General features: G+C 59.2%; 1 protein-coding gene across 14 annotated transcripts in view; it reads right to left on the minus strand.

The window, feature by feature from the left end:
• Positions 1–15,702, minus strand: part of DYSF (dysferlin) — a 229,745-nt gene that overhangs the window by 119,861 nt on the left and 94,182 nt on the right. For all 14 annotated transcript variants that reach the window (XM_007453392.1, XM_007453388.1, XM_007453390.1 and 11 more), the window contains 7 exons: positions 14,021–14,136; positions 13,385–13,498; positions 11,998–12,175; positions 11,311–11,435; positions 9,280–9,386; positions 4,017–4,209; positions 1,830–1,985 (listed from right to left, as the gene is read on the minus strand). In XM_007453392.1, the coding sequence (XP_007453454.1) occupies positions 1,830–1,985; positions 4,017–4,209; positions 9,280–9,386; positions 11,311–11,435; positions 11,998–12,175; positions 13,385–13,498; positions 14,021–14,136 (989 nt within the window). The remainder of the gene's footprint in view (positions 1–1,829; positions 1,986–4,016; positions 4,210–9,279; positions 9,387–11,310; positions 11,436–11,997; positions 12,176–13,384; positions 13,499–14,020; positions 14,137–15,702) is intronic.

The raw sequence follows: 15,702 nt of genomic DNA on the forward strand, positions 1-15,702 counted from the left end.
CTCCCTCCGCGTCTCTCCCCTGCCCTCCCCCAGACAGGGCCAGCCTGCTGGACCCAAAATAGCAACAGCAAATAAAGAAATGTCTAGTTTGGGGCTCCTCTCCCTCTCTGCTGGTGCTCATTTTTTCCAACTTTGGTTTAAGTTAAGAAACACCAATGTTTTCTTGGTCTCTGCTTGCTGCCAACATTTTTGTAGAGCTTGCTCAGGAGCTACTGGCGGGGCTCATAAACTCAGTGGGGAAGACTTCGAGAAACAATCCTGTATCTTTTTTTTTTTCCTTGCTTGGGATCAGGGAAATTTTTCAGTTTGCACTTCCCCGAGGCTGCAGGGCCAAGCAGTCAGAGACCGATCCCCTTCTCGGGCATCCACCAGGCCCACTCCTGCAGCCCCACCTCCACTGCAGCCTGACAGCCCTCCCTAGTTAACCCCATTCAGATGTGGCCGCTCCGAGGAACATGCCCCGAGGTGGGAAGGGCAGCCCGCTGCCTGACACCCCCGCCCTCTTTCTAGGCAAAGCCGGCTCTCCTCTGAAGTACCGAGGACCCAAACGCAGATATCTGATCATCCCTGGCCCTGCGCTGGCCTCCAGTCATGGTGCTGGTAGAGCCTCCTCTCCCCAGGGGGCAAAGGAGCTCCCCAGAAGGAAAAAGGGAGAAGAGAAAAATACTGATATTCATTGATCACCTAGTTCCAGTCAGACCCTTGACCTGTGTTACCTAATTCCATCCTCAAAATTGTGATCAGGGCAGCCTGATCTTTGTTTTATAGGTGGGAAAACAGCATTCAGAGAGGTTAGACAATCTGCCCAAGACCACACAGGATTCCAGCCAGCCCTGCAACCTGTCCACACGCTCCGGGCCTTTGAAACCTGTCTCCTCTGCCCACCTCAGGGGCCAGCAAGAATGACTGATCAGTGTACGAATGGGTCGACCAATAGCCACTCAAGAGGTTCGAGGCTAAGGTGAGTCCACAGTGACTTCGTGGAAGAGGTGAGATGGAAGGAGGTCCTGGTGTGGATGGGAAGAGAGACGTGGGGAGAGAGGGTTGAAGGCCAGGCAGTTTACGATGCCGGCGGACCCATCTGGAGTCAGCCATGCGTGGTGAGGGACGGCCCTCCCCACAGGACGCTCCCCTGGGCTGCGACAGCCACAGCTCAGATTTCCCCGAATTGTGTCCCGACCAAGCAGCCTGGGCTCTGTGTCCCCACATGAACCCAGAGAGGAGGACGGGGGCCTCCGGGCACCTGCTCACTTCCCTGTTACCCGCCCCCCAAGGCTGAGAGAAGATGGCGGGAGGACAAAGGGCAGGAGAGGTGGGGCGGGGTGACTGGAGGGACAGGATTACCTGCTCCCAGATCTCTGATGGAGCAGAGCCATAGGCACAGCAGGTGCCCAGACACCAGCCTTCCCCCGGGGAGGCACCCGAACCCACGTGTGACTCCACCTGAAGCCAAACCCTCGGGAGGGGGGGAGGGGGAAGGCAAGTCTGTGCCCAGGCTCCCAAAGGCTGGCGGTGGGAGCTGAGGGCTGAGGCCCCCCACCAGGGAGCTGGCTGGAGGGGAACACAGCCTCGGGAGTCAGCCCCTCCTTCGTTCCCAGCACCCCTGGTTCCAATTCTCACCTGCTCCCTTCCCAGACCAGGTGCATGGGGTCTAGGGACTTTGTGGGGAGAGGGGAGAAGGGAAGTCTTTTTACGCAAGCCCTCGGTCCCTTCCAAGAGTAGAGTCTAAAAACTCCCAGTCTGACAGAGAACAGGAGGGGAAACAGAAGGTGCGCGGACCACCCTGGGGGTGAGAAAGTATGACCATGACTTAAGGAGAAACAACCCACTTTCAGAAACATCGTCTGCAGCTTTCCACAATTCTTGCCACAGTAGGTGGTGCCCCGTCGGGAGAAGAGGACCTCATGGGCGGGCACCCGCTGGTACGCCACCCGCTTGTCACCCTGCAGCATCCAGATGACGATGTCAGGCAGGCTGTTCTGGGGCTGGAGAGAGGGTGGCGGTCAGGGTGGAGATGGTACCGCCCAGCCCGCACCTTCAGTCCCCTCTCCCCAGGCCTCTCCTCCCAGCTCCCACCCCCAGCCACCCCTTTGACCTCCCAGGGCTGGCTGGACACCCCTGTCTTCAGCAGCTCTGAGCCCCCAGGGATAGGGCGCCAGGCTGCCCCCGGCTCACACGAGGAGCCCGCCAGGAATTCACTACGCTGCGTTCACGTTTTCTAGGAAGCCCCAAGTTCTTAGATCCCCTCCACTGGGTGGGTAGATAGAGGCTCCCGGTGGGGAGACATCGGAGGATCTGATTTGACCCTAGAGATGACATCGCACTTAAGGTGCCACCCACTTCCTCACCCCTGAGAGCAGAAGCGAATCCACAGAAAGGGTGCGCCTTCCCAGAGGACACACGATCCCTCCTCCCTCCAACAGCGGGGACCCTGGGGGTCTGGCCCTTTTCTGGGCCTGCTGACACTGGGCTCTGAAAATGGCGACGAGCCCAGACTGCAGGGCCCTTGAGCCTCTAGGCGTGAGGACTGCTCCCAGCTGCCACACTCAGGAGAGGCGGCCAGTTGGCTAAGTCCATCTTCTCCCGAGGCTGCTGAGCGGTGTGGTCAGTGGGGCAGGGCTGGGTCTCGAAGCCAGGCTCCTGCTGAGAGCTGATGGCTGGCACACTCCCTCAACACCTCCTAGGCTGTGTCCCTTCATCCCTACCGCAAGCCCAGAGGCAGGCACAGGTGAGGAAATTCAGGCTCAAAGAAGTTAGGAACCAGGGTTTTCTGATTCCAAATGTGTGTTTCGAACCACGATACCAAGGGTTCTCAAAGTGTGGTCCCCAGAGCAGCCGCAGCACCACCTGGAAACTCACTGGAAATGCAGATTCTCAGGCCCCGTCCCAGCCATGCGGGATCAGGTGGGGCTTGTACCCAGTTTTAACAAGCCCTTCGGGGGATTCTGATGCACACTTAAATTTGAGAAATGCTCTCTCCGGTCTCCCTCACAGTCCATAGCACCCGTTTCACCTTAACCACTCCCAGCCATAACACAATCTGCGTGAGAGTTCTGGGGTCTGGGCCAAGACGTGGAAGGCAGCCTGTGACCCGCCCAAGGGGATGGTCCACAGCCACTGCCAGGGGTCGTCCTGGAGCTGAGCAACACAGTGGCCCCCAGGTAACCGGCCACGCGTCCAAGGTCCCACTTGGGGACGAGCCAAAGCTGACTCTCAGGGACCAACATTTCAGGCTGCCTCCCCTCCTAAGCACCCCTTCCACCTCCTGGACCCCCTTCTCCCCTTCAACGAGTCGCTCCTCCAGAAGCCACTCGCAGGCCCTGCCTTTCTCTGCACACTCCTTCTGGGGAGATCCTTCCTCACCATCTCTCTCCCCGGGAGTCCCAGGTGGCTCTGGCCAGGGTGGGCAGCAGCTGTGTCCACCTGTGACATACGAGCAGACCTTCCTCCTCATTCGGGACAAGTCTGCGGCCTGCCTGCTTCCCTGCAGAGCTGGATGGGGGCAGAGGGGTCAGGGTATAGATGCAGAGTTACTGCAGGTGCAGCCTCCTCAGGCCTGGGGCTCAGGGATATCCAGGAGGGCAGGAAATGCAGGGTCCCATGAGAGGCAGGTTTGAGGCCAGGGGTAGACAGGTTGGTGGGCAGAAGGAGTTGGGCCCCTGGGGGAGCAGCCCCTGGCACTGAACCTAGAGCCAGGAGCCCCGGGTTCTGGTCCCAGCTCTGTCTCTGACGTACTTTGGCAGCATTTATTAAGCACATTTATCGAGCACATTTGGGGGCATTTATCGAGCACCTACTAAACGCCAGGCTCTGCTGGGCCCTACAACACCCAGTATCCCATTGCATCCTCTGTCCTCCTTCTGTGAAGGGGGACACGGAGGCTCAGAGAGGTTAAGTCACCTGCCCAAGGTTACCCAGCAATGGAGCCAGTGTGGATCATGGTCCAGACATTCCCCACATCCCTCCCAGTTCTGACACTCCAGGCAGGAAGGAAGGCACCTCTCAGGGTCAGCTACCTCATCTGCCAGGGCACGGAGACGCAGGAGCCAGTCCTCAGCCTGCTCCAGGGCGGTGGGGAGTTCACTGTGGCCGAGCTTCAGGGCCTGGGCCGCCTCAGTGATCTGGCTCAGGTGACGGGTGCGCAGGCGGTACAGGTAGTGGTCCAGGTGGGTGGCGGAGGGCGTCTCTTGGACATTACCCAGGGGTTGGCTGTGACGGACAGACAGACAGGATGTGCCCGACGAGCAGGAGCCCAGCGCTCGCCCAGGCCCAGGTCCAGGCAAGCACGTACACACGTGTGCACAGGCCCCCCACAACGGGTCTCACACCCTCAGCCTGCCTGCTGGCTGTGGCGTGTGCCCTGGGTGCCTCCTCCAGCCATCTCTTCCAGGAAGCCTGCTGCAGCCACACTGGCCAGTGTGCCCCCCACTCTGAAGCGCCCCAGCCCTTTATTCTGGGGCTGCCTGTCTGGAGCCTATCCTCAAGCCTCCAGTCATGAGTCCCCTCTGCCCACCTGAGTGCACGTCCCCAGAGGCCCAGTGGGTCCCTCCCTGCCCCCGGCGCCCTCCTAGAGCAGAGGCGCAAGCACTAAGTTGCCTTTGGCTGAAGCGAATCCATTCTGTTGTACGCACACGTTCTTCAAGAAGGAAATTTATGGACCCCTGACAAGCCACTGCAGACGCTGTGGGGAGGCCGGCAGCCAGCAGTACAGATGTGTCGACCCAGGGCAGCCGCACAACACCCCTCCCAGAACCCTCTGCTTTGGGAAGCCTCTGGAGAGGAGCTGGGGGTACACGCAGTCCCAGAAACACAGCCTTAGGCCTCCAGTCGGGGGGTTGGGTTTAAACTCAACCCCATTTAGAGGCGAAGAACTCTGACCACCCCCATCCAAAGGATGGGCTCCCTCTCCGGGCTCCCTAAAAGCCCTTTATGTGGCTGCCCCTGGCCATACGAAGCCCCAGGGTCAGTGAGTGCACACGCAAGGGTCACACAGGATGGAGTGGGGTGGGAGGGGGCGTCTGTGCTCTTCCTCGTCAGGCAGGACCCTCTAGATCATCCCTGCTGGAGGGCAGGGGGGCTGCCCCACCCCCACCCCCCCGCTAAGCCCCTGACTCCCAAACAGGACATCAGTCAGGCCCGCTCGCTCGCCACATCTGCTGCCCCACCTCACGCTCCCCGCCCCACAGTGTCTCGGCTCCCGGCTCCCGGCTGATTTATTTTTCTGCCAATTTCCCCGAGCTATGCAGAACCAATTACCGCCGAGTGCAGCGGCACCGCCGCCGCCAGATACACCACTCTGGCAGGCCCTCGGCGCTCTACATTTTTCCTGTTATTTTTTTTAATTGAATTTTTAGGGTGGGGGGAGCAGTACGCAAACTCCATCTCGGGAAACTTAAGCCCCGGGGCCTGTCTCAGGTCACGTACTGCACACCCCGTAGTAATATAATATTTACTGCCCCGAGGGTGCCTCGGATGGGGCTGCCCCAGGCCAGGAGAGGGGCGGCCTCCATCCCCAGCCCTCTCGAATGCGGCGGAGGGGCATGTTCGGTGGGTGAAGGGGGGCCTGGGCCAGAGTCCTGGGCTGGGCCTCCTGGGAAGGAGGCGTGAGTGGGCCTGAGGGTGGGGGCAGGCGGGTCTGGAGTGGGATATGGGGAGGCAAGCCAACCAGGGTGATTTATGCTCCCGGCCTGGGTCGGGAGCCGAGAGGGACTGCCGGGCAGACCACCAGAGGGAGATGTTCATGGAGGCTACCAGCCCAGCCAAGACTCCCCAAGAAACAGCCGGGACCCGTAACTGCCACAAACAAGATGTCTCAGCCCTTTCTCACCCCACAAAGCCCAAAACAGGGTACAGAAAGAAAGGGAGACCTGGAAGAGGAGGCTGGATGACACTGCCTCGACCCCAAGCAGGGGCAGTCACCCTGCCAACCCTGGCTGACTTGGAAACGGCAGGCAGGCCCAAGGCAGGGCTCAGCAAAGGCTGGGAGCAGAGCTGGGCTGCTCACAAGGTTGCTGCCTGCCCCTGAGGTGAGTGGGTGCCTTTATCAGGGACAGCCGCCTGGGAGCGGACAGTGTCCTGCCTGAAAGATAAACTGGCCGCTGGCTCATTCATTTCACTCCCCACGAGCAACAGCTCTGCTGGTCCTGGCTGGAGGCTGGGTCCAGGGATGAGACCCAGGCCTGCCCTCAGGGAGCCCCTGGAACAGACAAGCAAGCAAGCTAGATCCCCCTGAGCAGCCTCAGGGTCTGGAGCCCTTCCTGGACGAAGTGGCCTCAAGCTGCACTGGCAGGGCCAGCGGGAGCTAGTGAGGCCAAGAAGAGCAGGAAGGGCGTTCTGGCCAGAGGAACAGTATGTGCACAAGACAAAGGCTCAGAGGCAGGTGGGAGTTGGTTGGAGGGAGGTGGGGTTGGGGGGTGAGCCAGCACAGAGGCTCCAAAGGGCTAGAGGGTAAGACTGCTGAGGTCCAAAAGGCAGGCAGTGGGGACAGAGAGGCCCGTCCATCAGAGGAGAGCGGCAGCTTTTCCTAAAGGCAACAGGAGCCACCGCAGGGCTGAAGTCGAAGTGGCACCGCACCGTTTTAGGAAGATCACAGAGCATGAATGGGATGTGCTGGTGGACACCCAGGTGGAGGTGTGCAGCTGGCAGTTGGGTCCATGGGTTGAGAGATGAGAGGAGAAGGCTGATCCGGAAGAAAAGAGTGGGCGCCACTGGCCAGGGGGAGAGGGGCTCCCAGGGAGATGAGGCAGGAAGGGGTCTGACCAAATGAAGGACACTGATGTTGGATGCTGGGCAGGGGCTGGCTGGAGGAACGGGTGAGCAGCCAGGTCATCTATGGCAAGCTGGCTCACGTCCCCCATGCCCAGCTGCCCTGCTATCAGCTATGACGCTCAGCACAGAGCCAGCCAGGGGCAGGGGTGGAAGCTCTCTTGCTGCGGCCCCAGGGCTATTTGTGGCCTCACGTGGTGCCAAAGGAACTGGTCCTGAGGCCCAGCGTTCTCCCCAGAGAGCCATGCATGCACTCCTGAGGGGATGTGACCCTCCTCACAAGCCCTTGACCTGGGACCCGGGCTCCCCAGGAGGGCCCTGGCCACCGTCAACCCCCAGGAGAATGATTCAAGGGGACCAGGCTTTGGCATAAGCATTTTTAGCCAAGTCCGCCAAGAACAGAGCCCTGAGAGAGCGGAGTGACAGCCCAGAACCTGGGACCCACCCATCTCAGATGTTTCAGGCACCTCTGACCTGCCAAGGCCCACACCACGCATGAGTCACAAGGAGAGCGCAGTGAACCGAGAGCCGGGCTCCACCCTCTGCACCCGAGGCTGTCAGGCCGGGCAGTGGGGGGCACAGCCAGTCATTCTGCAGCCCCCTCTGCTGACCGCACCCCCGTGTGCCCCTCTAGCCTCGCTCTGACCTCCAGACCACAGACGCCCACAGGCACCTGACACTCAACATGGCCAGCCCTGAATTCCTCATCCTCCCCCAAACCTGTTTTTCTCCCACTGACTCCCTCCAGAAGCCGCTCTGCTCTCCACCCACCTGCTCTGGCCAGAGCCAGGGAATCACTCTGGACCTTCCTTGGGCCCTCACACTCAGTCCACCATCAAAGCCTGTCTAGTACAGAGCAGCACAGCGAGGGGGCCCAGCCCCTTACTAGAGGCATGAATCTGGGCAATTCACCTCTCCATGCCTCAGTTTCCTCATCTGTAAAATGCGGATCATTCTACTTCCTACCTCATGAGATTTTTATGATTAGCTAATACATGTGAAATTCTCAGAACAGCACTTGGCACAGCAAGTGTTCCTCATGAGACTGTTACCACCATGATGCCTCCTGAAGAGTCCACGCTGCCCTCTGCTTCTCTCACCCCACGTCCCCGCGTCCCTGCCTTGGGTGAAGCCTTCGTCCAGTTGCCCCTCATCACCACCCCCAGCCCACCTCTTACGCTGCAGCAGGAGTGAGCGTCTGAATCCCGGGGATCCCTGTGCCCCAACAGCCCCCAGGGCTGAGCTTGCCTTAGCAAACCCTGGAGGTCTGTCGCCTCTGGACTGCAGTTTCCCTTGCAGCCCCAGGAGGCAGCAGGCATTTTGGGCTCCCGCGCCTGTGCCCGGCAGTCCGCTCTCCAAAGGCTGACTCCTTCCCCTCCGGAGTTCACGTAGGGCGTCCCCTCCTCCAGGAAGCGTCTCTGATTTTGATTTGCGTCAGATGCACCTGCTCTGAGCTACTAGGGCACGTGCCTCAAGCCCCCAACACACTTTCTTTCATTTGCTCACTTCTGCCTCATCACCCCCGGGAGGGCTTGACGCAGGGTCATTTCTGATAAAGGTGCACTTCCCAACTGGGGTACAAAGGACCAGAGCGGCACTGCGGCAGGCAGCCAGGGTCACGGATTCCTGATTTGCAGCATGAAGGCATTTCTCATGCATTCCCGACAGGGGCTGGGATGATAAGATTTAGAGGGGGCATCGAATACATTTGCATATATTTACACTTAATCCCACAGAAAGTGTTTATGATTAAGTCCATTTAATAGCTGGGAAAACTGAGGTCCAGAGAAGTGAAGTTGCCCAAAGCCACAAAGGTGGTTAATGGGATGAGAATCTAAATCTCCTCACGTTTCTTCTTCTCAATAATAATTACAGCTACCGTTTATTAAATACTTCCTAAGGACAAGGCATTTTGCTTGTGTGATATTATAAAGCAGTTATTCTTAATGTCAGGTTGAAGATGAGGAAAGCAAGGTTCAGAGCAGGTGAGTGGTGAGCTCCAAATCACCCAGCTGTGGAGGAGACGCTCCCCCTTCTGCCAGGGCCCCGGGACCCGGAGCCCTCCCATTCTCCTTCAGCCCCGCAGCGCCCCCTTTTCCTGAAGGTGACAATCAGCCGTGTTAATACAAGGCTAAACAGAAACTGTGGTCCCCAACATGGCCTTGGGGGAAGGAGGGGTGCCGTCACTCCCACCAGCCAGCTCCTCCTGGAGATTCCATCAGAGAAATAAGAGGTCGGGGATCAGAGACACAATGCTCCCCATTCAGGTGAGCCTGGCCGCCCCGGCGGGCCCACAGCTGCCGCCGCTGCAGGGAGATTTATGACCTGCTCTAAATGTCACCTTTTCAACTCCCCGCGCTGGCTCCACCACCTTTGGACTCAGCATGGGCTGGACTGCCGGCCAAGCATGGCTGGGGAGACGTGCAGTCGCTCACCACCACACACGAACACTCCCGGGGAAAGGGCCCGGCCGAGCCAGGAAGGGAGGGCGCGTGGGTGCCAGGCACCCCATACCTGCAGCCTGCGATGAGCTCATCCATCAGCTGAGCCACCAGGGAGTCCACGTCCTCGGCAGAGTGCTGAGCCTTCAAGGCCAAGTGGACCTGCTCCAGGCCGGCTTCCTGTGGAACGGGCAGGCAGGGGTTGGGAGGGTCACTGTGGGATGGACCCTTAACCCCAGGCACTGTCACCACAGCCCGGTCCCACCAAAAAGAGAGAACGGTTAGAGCCAAGAAGGCAGAGCCCAGACCCCACAAACCAGCATCTCTCTTGGCTCAAGAAGCTTCCAGGATTCCCCACACCAAACAGATCCAAATTCCCAAGCCTGGGACGCCCACCCCACGGGCTCTCCACGGGTCCCCGTCAAGCCAGGTCTAAGGTCTCACAGGTAAGTGACCTTGGAGCCGGCTCCACTTCCCCCCCCCGGCACCCTCTCTCCTTTCCAAGTCCTGCCACCCAAGCAGGCTTGGGTCCCTCCTCCTTCCTTCAGGAGCGCTCAGACAACCTGCAGTAACGGGGCTGCCCTCTCCAAACTCCTGTGGCCAGGTTGTGCCCCAGTGGCACCTGGTCTCCTCCCTGGGCCTCAGGCCTGAGCTGGGAGGCGGAGATCTCTCACGGGACACCCCTCAGGCCAAGGACTTGCCCCTCGGTCCCCCGCCCCCTTCCCCACCTCAACCTTCCTGAGCGTGTGCCGTGTGCTCCACCCTGGGACTACCATGCTGGGCACAGACAGGCCCTGGGAGGATCAGCGAACCCCTGCCCGCAGGGAACGGCCTGGAGAGAACAGCTGGCCCAGAACATGCTGGACTTGCACAGCATCGACTCCGAGTTCTCCCAAACCGGGTATGGGCTGGTCCCCTCCCTGCCACAGAGCTCTGGGTGTCAGGGAAAGTGTGGCTCACCACGGCCCCTGACTGGGGCCTGCATCCCCTCCCAGCCACTCTAAAATCCCCACACACCCCGTCCCTTTCCACTTTCCCTCCTCTACCTGCCCAAGCCTCTCCAACCCCCTTCCCTCCACCCTGCTGCCCCTCGCAGGCCCCAGCAGCATGGCCACGCCTGCCTCCCCATGTCCCCACGGGCCACACACCTCGCGGGTGAGCCTCCACCCCAGGCACACACAGAAGGGGCTGGGAACCACCACCAGGATCGTCTCACCCTGGTCTCTGCACCTCTGCCCACTCTGATTCTCCTCTGCTCCCTGGCCAAGCACCAGGCCTGCAACTCCCAGCCTCCACCATTAACCCCCGGCCACATCCAAGACAGGACTCATCACCTGACCTCGTAGACCCTGTTCTCCCCAGCTTCCCAATTCCCCAGTCACCGGAGTCCCTCCTCACAGCCCCCGATTGAACAGACCACCAAGTCCTGGCAGCTCAAGTCCTTCAGTTTTTTCCCTGAGGTCAGCTCCTTCCCAGAGCCAAATCATGCTCCCCTGGACCCCTGCAAGGACATCCTCATGAGCTCCCAGCTCCCCTCACTGGACGCGGCCCCCCTGCTGCCACGCGATGCCTTCCTGACGCTCCCTGGCCCCTCTCCCCTCCGAGCCGCCCTCCCTAGCGACTCCTGGAGCAGAATGTGAGTTTGAGTCTCTGCAGGAGAGGGGTGGGTGAACCTACACTCTGCTTTACTAAGCTGACTCTAGGCTGACTCGTGAAGACAGGGGCAGCATCCTGTTCATGTCAACCCTCTAGCTAGAAGTTCCCAGCACAATTCTTGCTGTGGCAAGAGTCGAAGGCACTTGATGAACGAATGAATGAAGGAATGAATGGGTGGTGGCTCTGTCCTCTGTTCCCAGCTCAGTTTCTCTCAGCGTTTTCTCTGTGCTATCTCCTACATCAGACTGGGGGCACCCCCAGGGCTGTGCTCCCTCCCTCTCCTCTATTCCCAGTAGGCAGGACAGGATCACAAGCCCGGCCTGGTCAGGTTTCAGGGGACCCCAGGCACCATGAGGTCTGCAGGCTTAGCACCCACGGAAGCAGGTCTGAAGACACCCACCAGGGGTGCGTGCACAGGTTATTGGGGGTGGGGCCAGCTTCCACTCACCAGCTGGTCAGCGATCCTAAGCAGCTGGTTCTGAGCCTCGACTCTGTGGCTGATGTCCTCCCAGTAGGATGACAGCACCACCACGGGCTTCACGTTGCCCCAGGGTAAGTAGTAGTAATGGCATCCTGGAAGGACCCAAGGGCCTGGTGCTGAGCCAGGAGCGGAGTGGTGCGGGGACCGAGGGCAGGATGGATGCGAGCACCTGCTCCCCCACTGAGAACTCCCGTGGATAGCCGTGGCTCGGCCAGTATCCCCCAGTGCCCAGACAAGGTGCCAGAGTTCCCTTCTCGCGGGGAACAGGCAGCTGCCGCCCTCATTAGGGCTCCTTAACACATCAAAAGCGAGGGGCTGTTAGAAGGGCCCTGGGAATCCCACACTCTCCGAAATCTCTATGCCAAGCCCGCAGCCACCATGTGATAACTGATCGCCACAAGTCAGGATCAATGCCGACCACTGCTGGTTTCGAGAGCCCAATCTATGGGTCCCAGCAGGGATGCACCTGGAGATGAGCAGGGGAAGGCGGCACGTGGAGGGGGGAAGCAAACCAGGGGGTCCCCCAAACAGGTGTGCCCAGGGCCAGAGCCTTTGGGCAAGCCTCCAGCAGCTTTCCCCAGGCGCCAGGATTTAGGGCTCAGCCCACTGCTCAGTGGTCTGGGTCCCAGCCAGGCGCGTGGTCTCTGGCCTCACCATCAAAGACCGCCCGGCTGTATTGGGTGGTGGAGGCCAGTGGCAGGCAGGTCGTGTCAAACTTGTTCCCGTAGTTCCCGACGCTGACCTCAAACTGGACTGCGTCGTCAACGTCCTGCAGCATGGTGGCCGAGTAGAAGGCAGCAAAGAGCGAGTATTTGCGCCTCCGGAGGTATTTCTGGGGGCAGAGAGGGCAGCAGGGGGTCGGGGGAGGAGGGAAGAAGACACCAGCATGGGGAGGGGGTCACGTGTCTCGCAGGCCCTGGCCATGCCTGGCGCCCAATAAATCCTGGCTGGACGGATGGGTGGCAAGTGGTCCAGCTCTGCCCCACAGCCCAGATTTGGTTAGTAACGGAGCAAACACATTCCAGGCCTGTGTGTTTGGCCATGTTCCTCTAATAAGGTCCACGCCTCCAAGGTCATGCTGCTCCTTAATCCAAACAAACAGCGATGGCACCACCACCCCGGGGAGCCCGGTCTCCCGCATCTGCTGTTCAGAAGGGGCCAAAGGCTCTAAGCCACCATGCCCCCCACCCAGAGCACCCACCCTGCACCACTCAGGCTCTCCACCACGCCAGCCAGCTCTGCAGCAGCGAAGGCTGCCACGTGCGCGGAATGAATGAATACCATCGTCCCCCCTGGGCATCGGGCACGGGGCTGAGGACGTGGCAGGCACTCAGCCACACACCCCAGCCTGAACCAAGGTGACTTTACGACCCCCTTTGTGGATTATACGACTGGGTTTTTAGATAATGTGCAGTGACAACAGCTGACACTTACTGCTTGTGCTTACTGCATGCGGGTATGAATTACTTTAATTCTCACAACAATCTTATGAGGTGAGTATAATTACTACCCCCACTTTACACATAGGGAAACTGATACAACAGACAGGTGGTCAAGTCAGAACTCAAACCAGCACTGTCTGACTACAGGGTCTGAAAGTGCACACCACCATGAGGACTCCATACAGCTGTCTCCTGGACACAAGGCCCAGCTCCACCACTTGCTGCTCTGAGCCTCAGTCTCCTCATCTGTAAAATGGAGATACTCATAGCAGCCACCTCAGAGGTGCTGGGAGGACCCAAAGACATCAAGAGTGTCACCAGCATAGTGTGTGACACGGTCAGTGATTAAAGGGTTAGCTATTCTTACATTATTATTATTAATAAAATAGCCTCTCATTGTGCATTGAGCTCTAGACTTTAAAAACCTTCATTTATCTTCTTTGAGCCTCTGAACATTCCTTAGGGAGGCAGGGTAGGTGTTGCGTTACTCTGAGGCCCAGATGTGTGAATGCACATGAGTGCGGGTGGAACTGAGCCCTCCTCCGCCAGCCCCACTTGGCCACCGCCCTCTCGGCCCCTCCCAGGGCCACGTCCCTCACCTCCACCCGAAGGATGTCATCCGCAGGGAGATCTTCCACCTTCTGCTCGCTGTGCTCCACCAGCTTGGTCTCCAGGGAGAGCAGAAGCCGGCCTCGGTAGGCCACACCTTCCCCCTGAGAGGGGAGGCTGGGTCACCAGGAGCAGGGTCGATGGAGGGGAGGAGGGGGAGGAAAGGAGCCTGGTCTGGCCCTGGGGTCAGTCACCTCCCCGGCAACCAGGAGGGCCCTGAGCCACACCCCATCACTCTGCAGGTGAGGAAACGTGGCCCAGAGAGTTCATGGGACATGCCACCCTGATGGTCAGCACCAGAGTCCAACGTCGCCAGGGAGAATGAAACCTGAGACAGATGGAGGATGGGCCCCCAGAGGCCAGGAAAATTAGGGGGGGGCGAGGGGAGGGGGGGTCAGGCTGGCCCTGAAGGAGAGGCAAAGGGAAGGGAGTGGGAGGGAAGAGGGGCCAGGAGGGGGTCAGGGGGAGGAAGGGTTCTCTGAGTGGGTGGCTGCCAGACCCTGGGCCCACTCAAGTCCTGTCAGGCCCTTGGAGTCAGGCCAACTGCAGATACTGCCCAGGCCAGGGGGGAAGACCCTGTATGCAGGCCTGGGGATCTGGGGGCCGTGGGTTCCTGTCTGACTCACCTTGCCCGTGTTGAGCTCTGCATAGGGGTCCGGGAAGCCAGTGAACTCCCTGGGGCTGCCGTAGAGGTTGACATAGCAGGGCCCGAAGGTGGGGAGGAAGCCCAGATGGTCATCCACTGGGAGACACAGGTGCAGATCAGAGGGGCCGCCCAGCCGAGATTTCTAGCACTCAACCCAGCCACCTTCGGGCCGGAGACCATCCCCAGCCCTCAGTTCCTCGCACATGCACAGGATGCAGCCCCCGTAAATGTATAAAGGATAGTGACACCCATTGAGAGCTGCCTCCCGTAAGTCCCTTTAATACTCACCACCATGCTGAGATGTGGAGATTTGCATTGGTTTTATTAGTCTCATTTTACAGATGAGGAAACTGAAGCCAAGAGATGCACAGGAATACACGACTACAAAGAGGCACGACCCAAAATGGTCTAACCTCAAAGCGCATGCACTCAGCCAGCGTGCAAAGCTGGGGCTCAGGGGCCTCCCCTGCCCTGCCCCTCTCAAGCCATACCCTGTCCTGCATGCCCTCCTCATCCTGCAGTTACATCTGTGTCTCAGGCCATCTGGCCTGTGGCGAGGCACAAAGGAGGCCCAGGAGCCTGGTGGCCAGAGACTCCATCTCTCAGGTGCCAGGGAGGGGGCCCAGCTTGATGCCACCTCACACACAGGGCAGCCCCCAGGCACATGTCTCCTCCACCCTTGGGTCCTTATGAAGTTGAGACAGACCATCTAACAGCCTTGACTCACCCTGGCATCCCTCCCCTTCCCTACATTGTGCAAAGAACGATCTTTCAGTGGAGCAAGTTGGAGGAAAGTCTGAGAATGACACTAGTGATGAGGGAAGATCTTTTCTCCACATCATTTCCATCCTGTTTTGGAGGCTCTCTTTTGTTATCGTCATGACTTTCCAGCTGACAGCCAAGTTTCCCAGGACGGGACTTCACTGGCCAGATTCTGAGAATCTTGAAAAGCCAGGGTGCCCCTTCCAGAGGAAGGAAGAGGCCATTTCCAGGATGGCAAAGGTGGGAGGTGGGCCCAGGAGCAGGTACCATCTGGGACGCTCCAATCCATAAGATCATGGGTGGGGCAAGGTAGGCACAAAATAAATGGCCTCAGCAAGGAAGTACTTGATTGCAAACTCTGAGCGCTCAGACCCCGGGCGTGAGCTCCAGGGCTTGAGCCCATCCCTGAGGCGTAAGATATTACCAACTGGAAGACAGGAGCCTGCCCCCCCCAGAGCCCTGCACCCAGCATCGCTCTCGTCCAGGCCCCGGCACACGCTGGGCTCTGGCATTTGGGACAGGGGTGGGAGGCCTGATGGAACTGTTGTGAGCATTACTAATTATCTGTACTAATCATCTCGATTATAATTTACCTTGTAAATTTCAACTTCAAGCGTTTTCAACTCACCCTGGCCTCCTAATCCCGGGCCCCAAGAGGACTTACACTGCCCCTGCCTCATCATGGACTCCCCTGCCTGCTCTACCCCTTCCCCCGAGCTCCAGGGCCCAGCAGATTCTGGAAGGGGTTTAGAGAGTGCGAGGGAATTGCCTTTAAAGCATTCCAAGTAATTTACGTATTCGACCATGCTTGAGAGGTAACAGCCAAAGGTAAACTGGGATTGTGGTGCGGAATCTCAATGCCACCTCAGGCAACAAATCAAAAAATTCCCGGCAACCAGT

This window comes from Lipotes vexillifer, unplaced genomic scaffold, assembly GCF_000442215.2.
Source record: "Lipotes vexillifer unplaced genomic scaffold, Lipotes_vexillifer_v1.1 scaffold253, whole genome shotgun sequence".
Taxonomy (NCBI): Eukaryota; Metazoa; Chordata; class Mammalia; order Artiodactyla; family Lipotidae; genus Lipotes; species Lipotes vexillifer.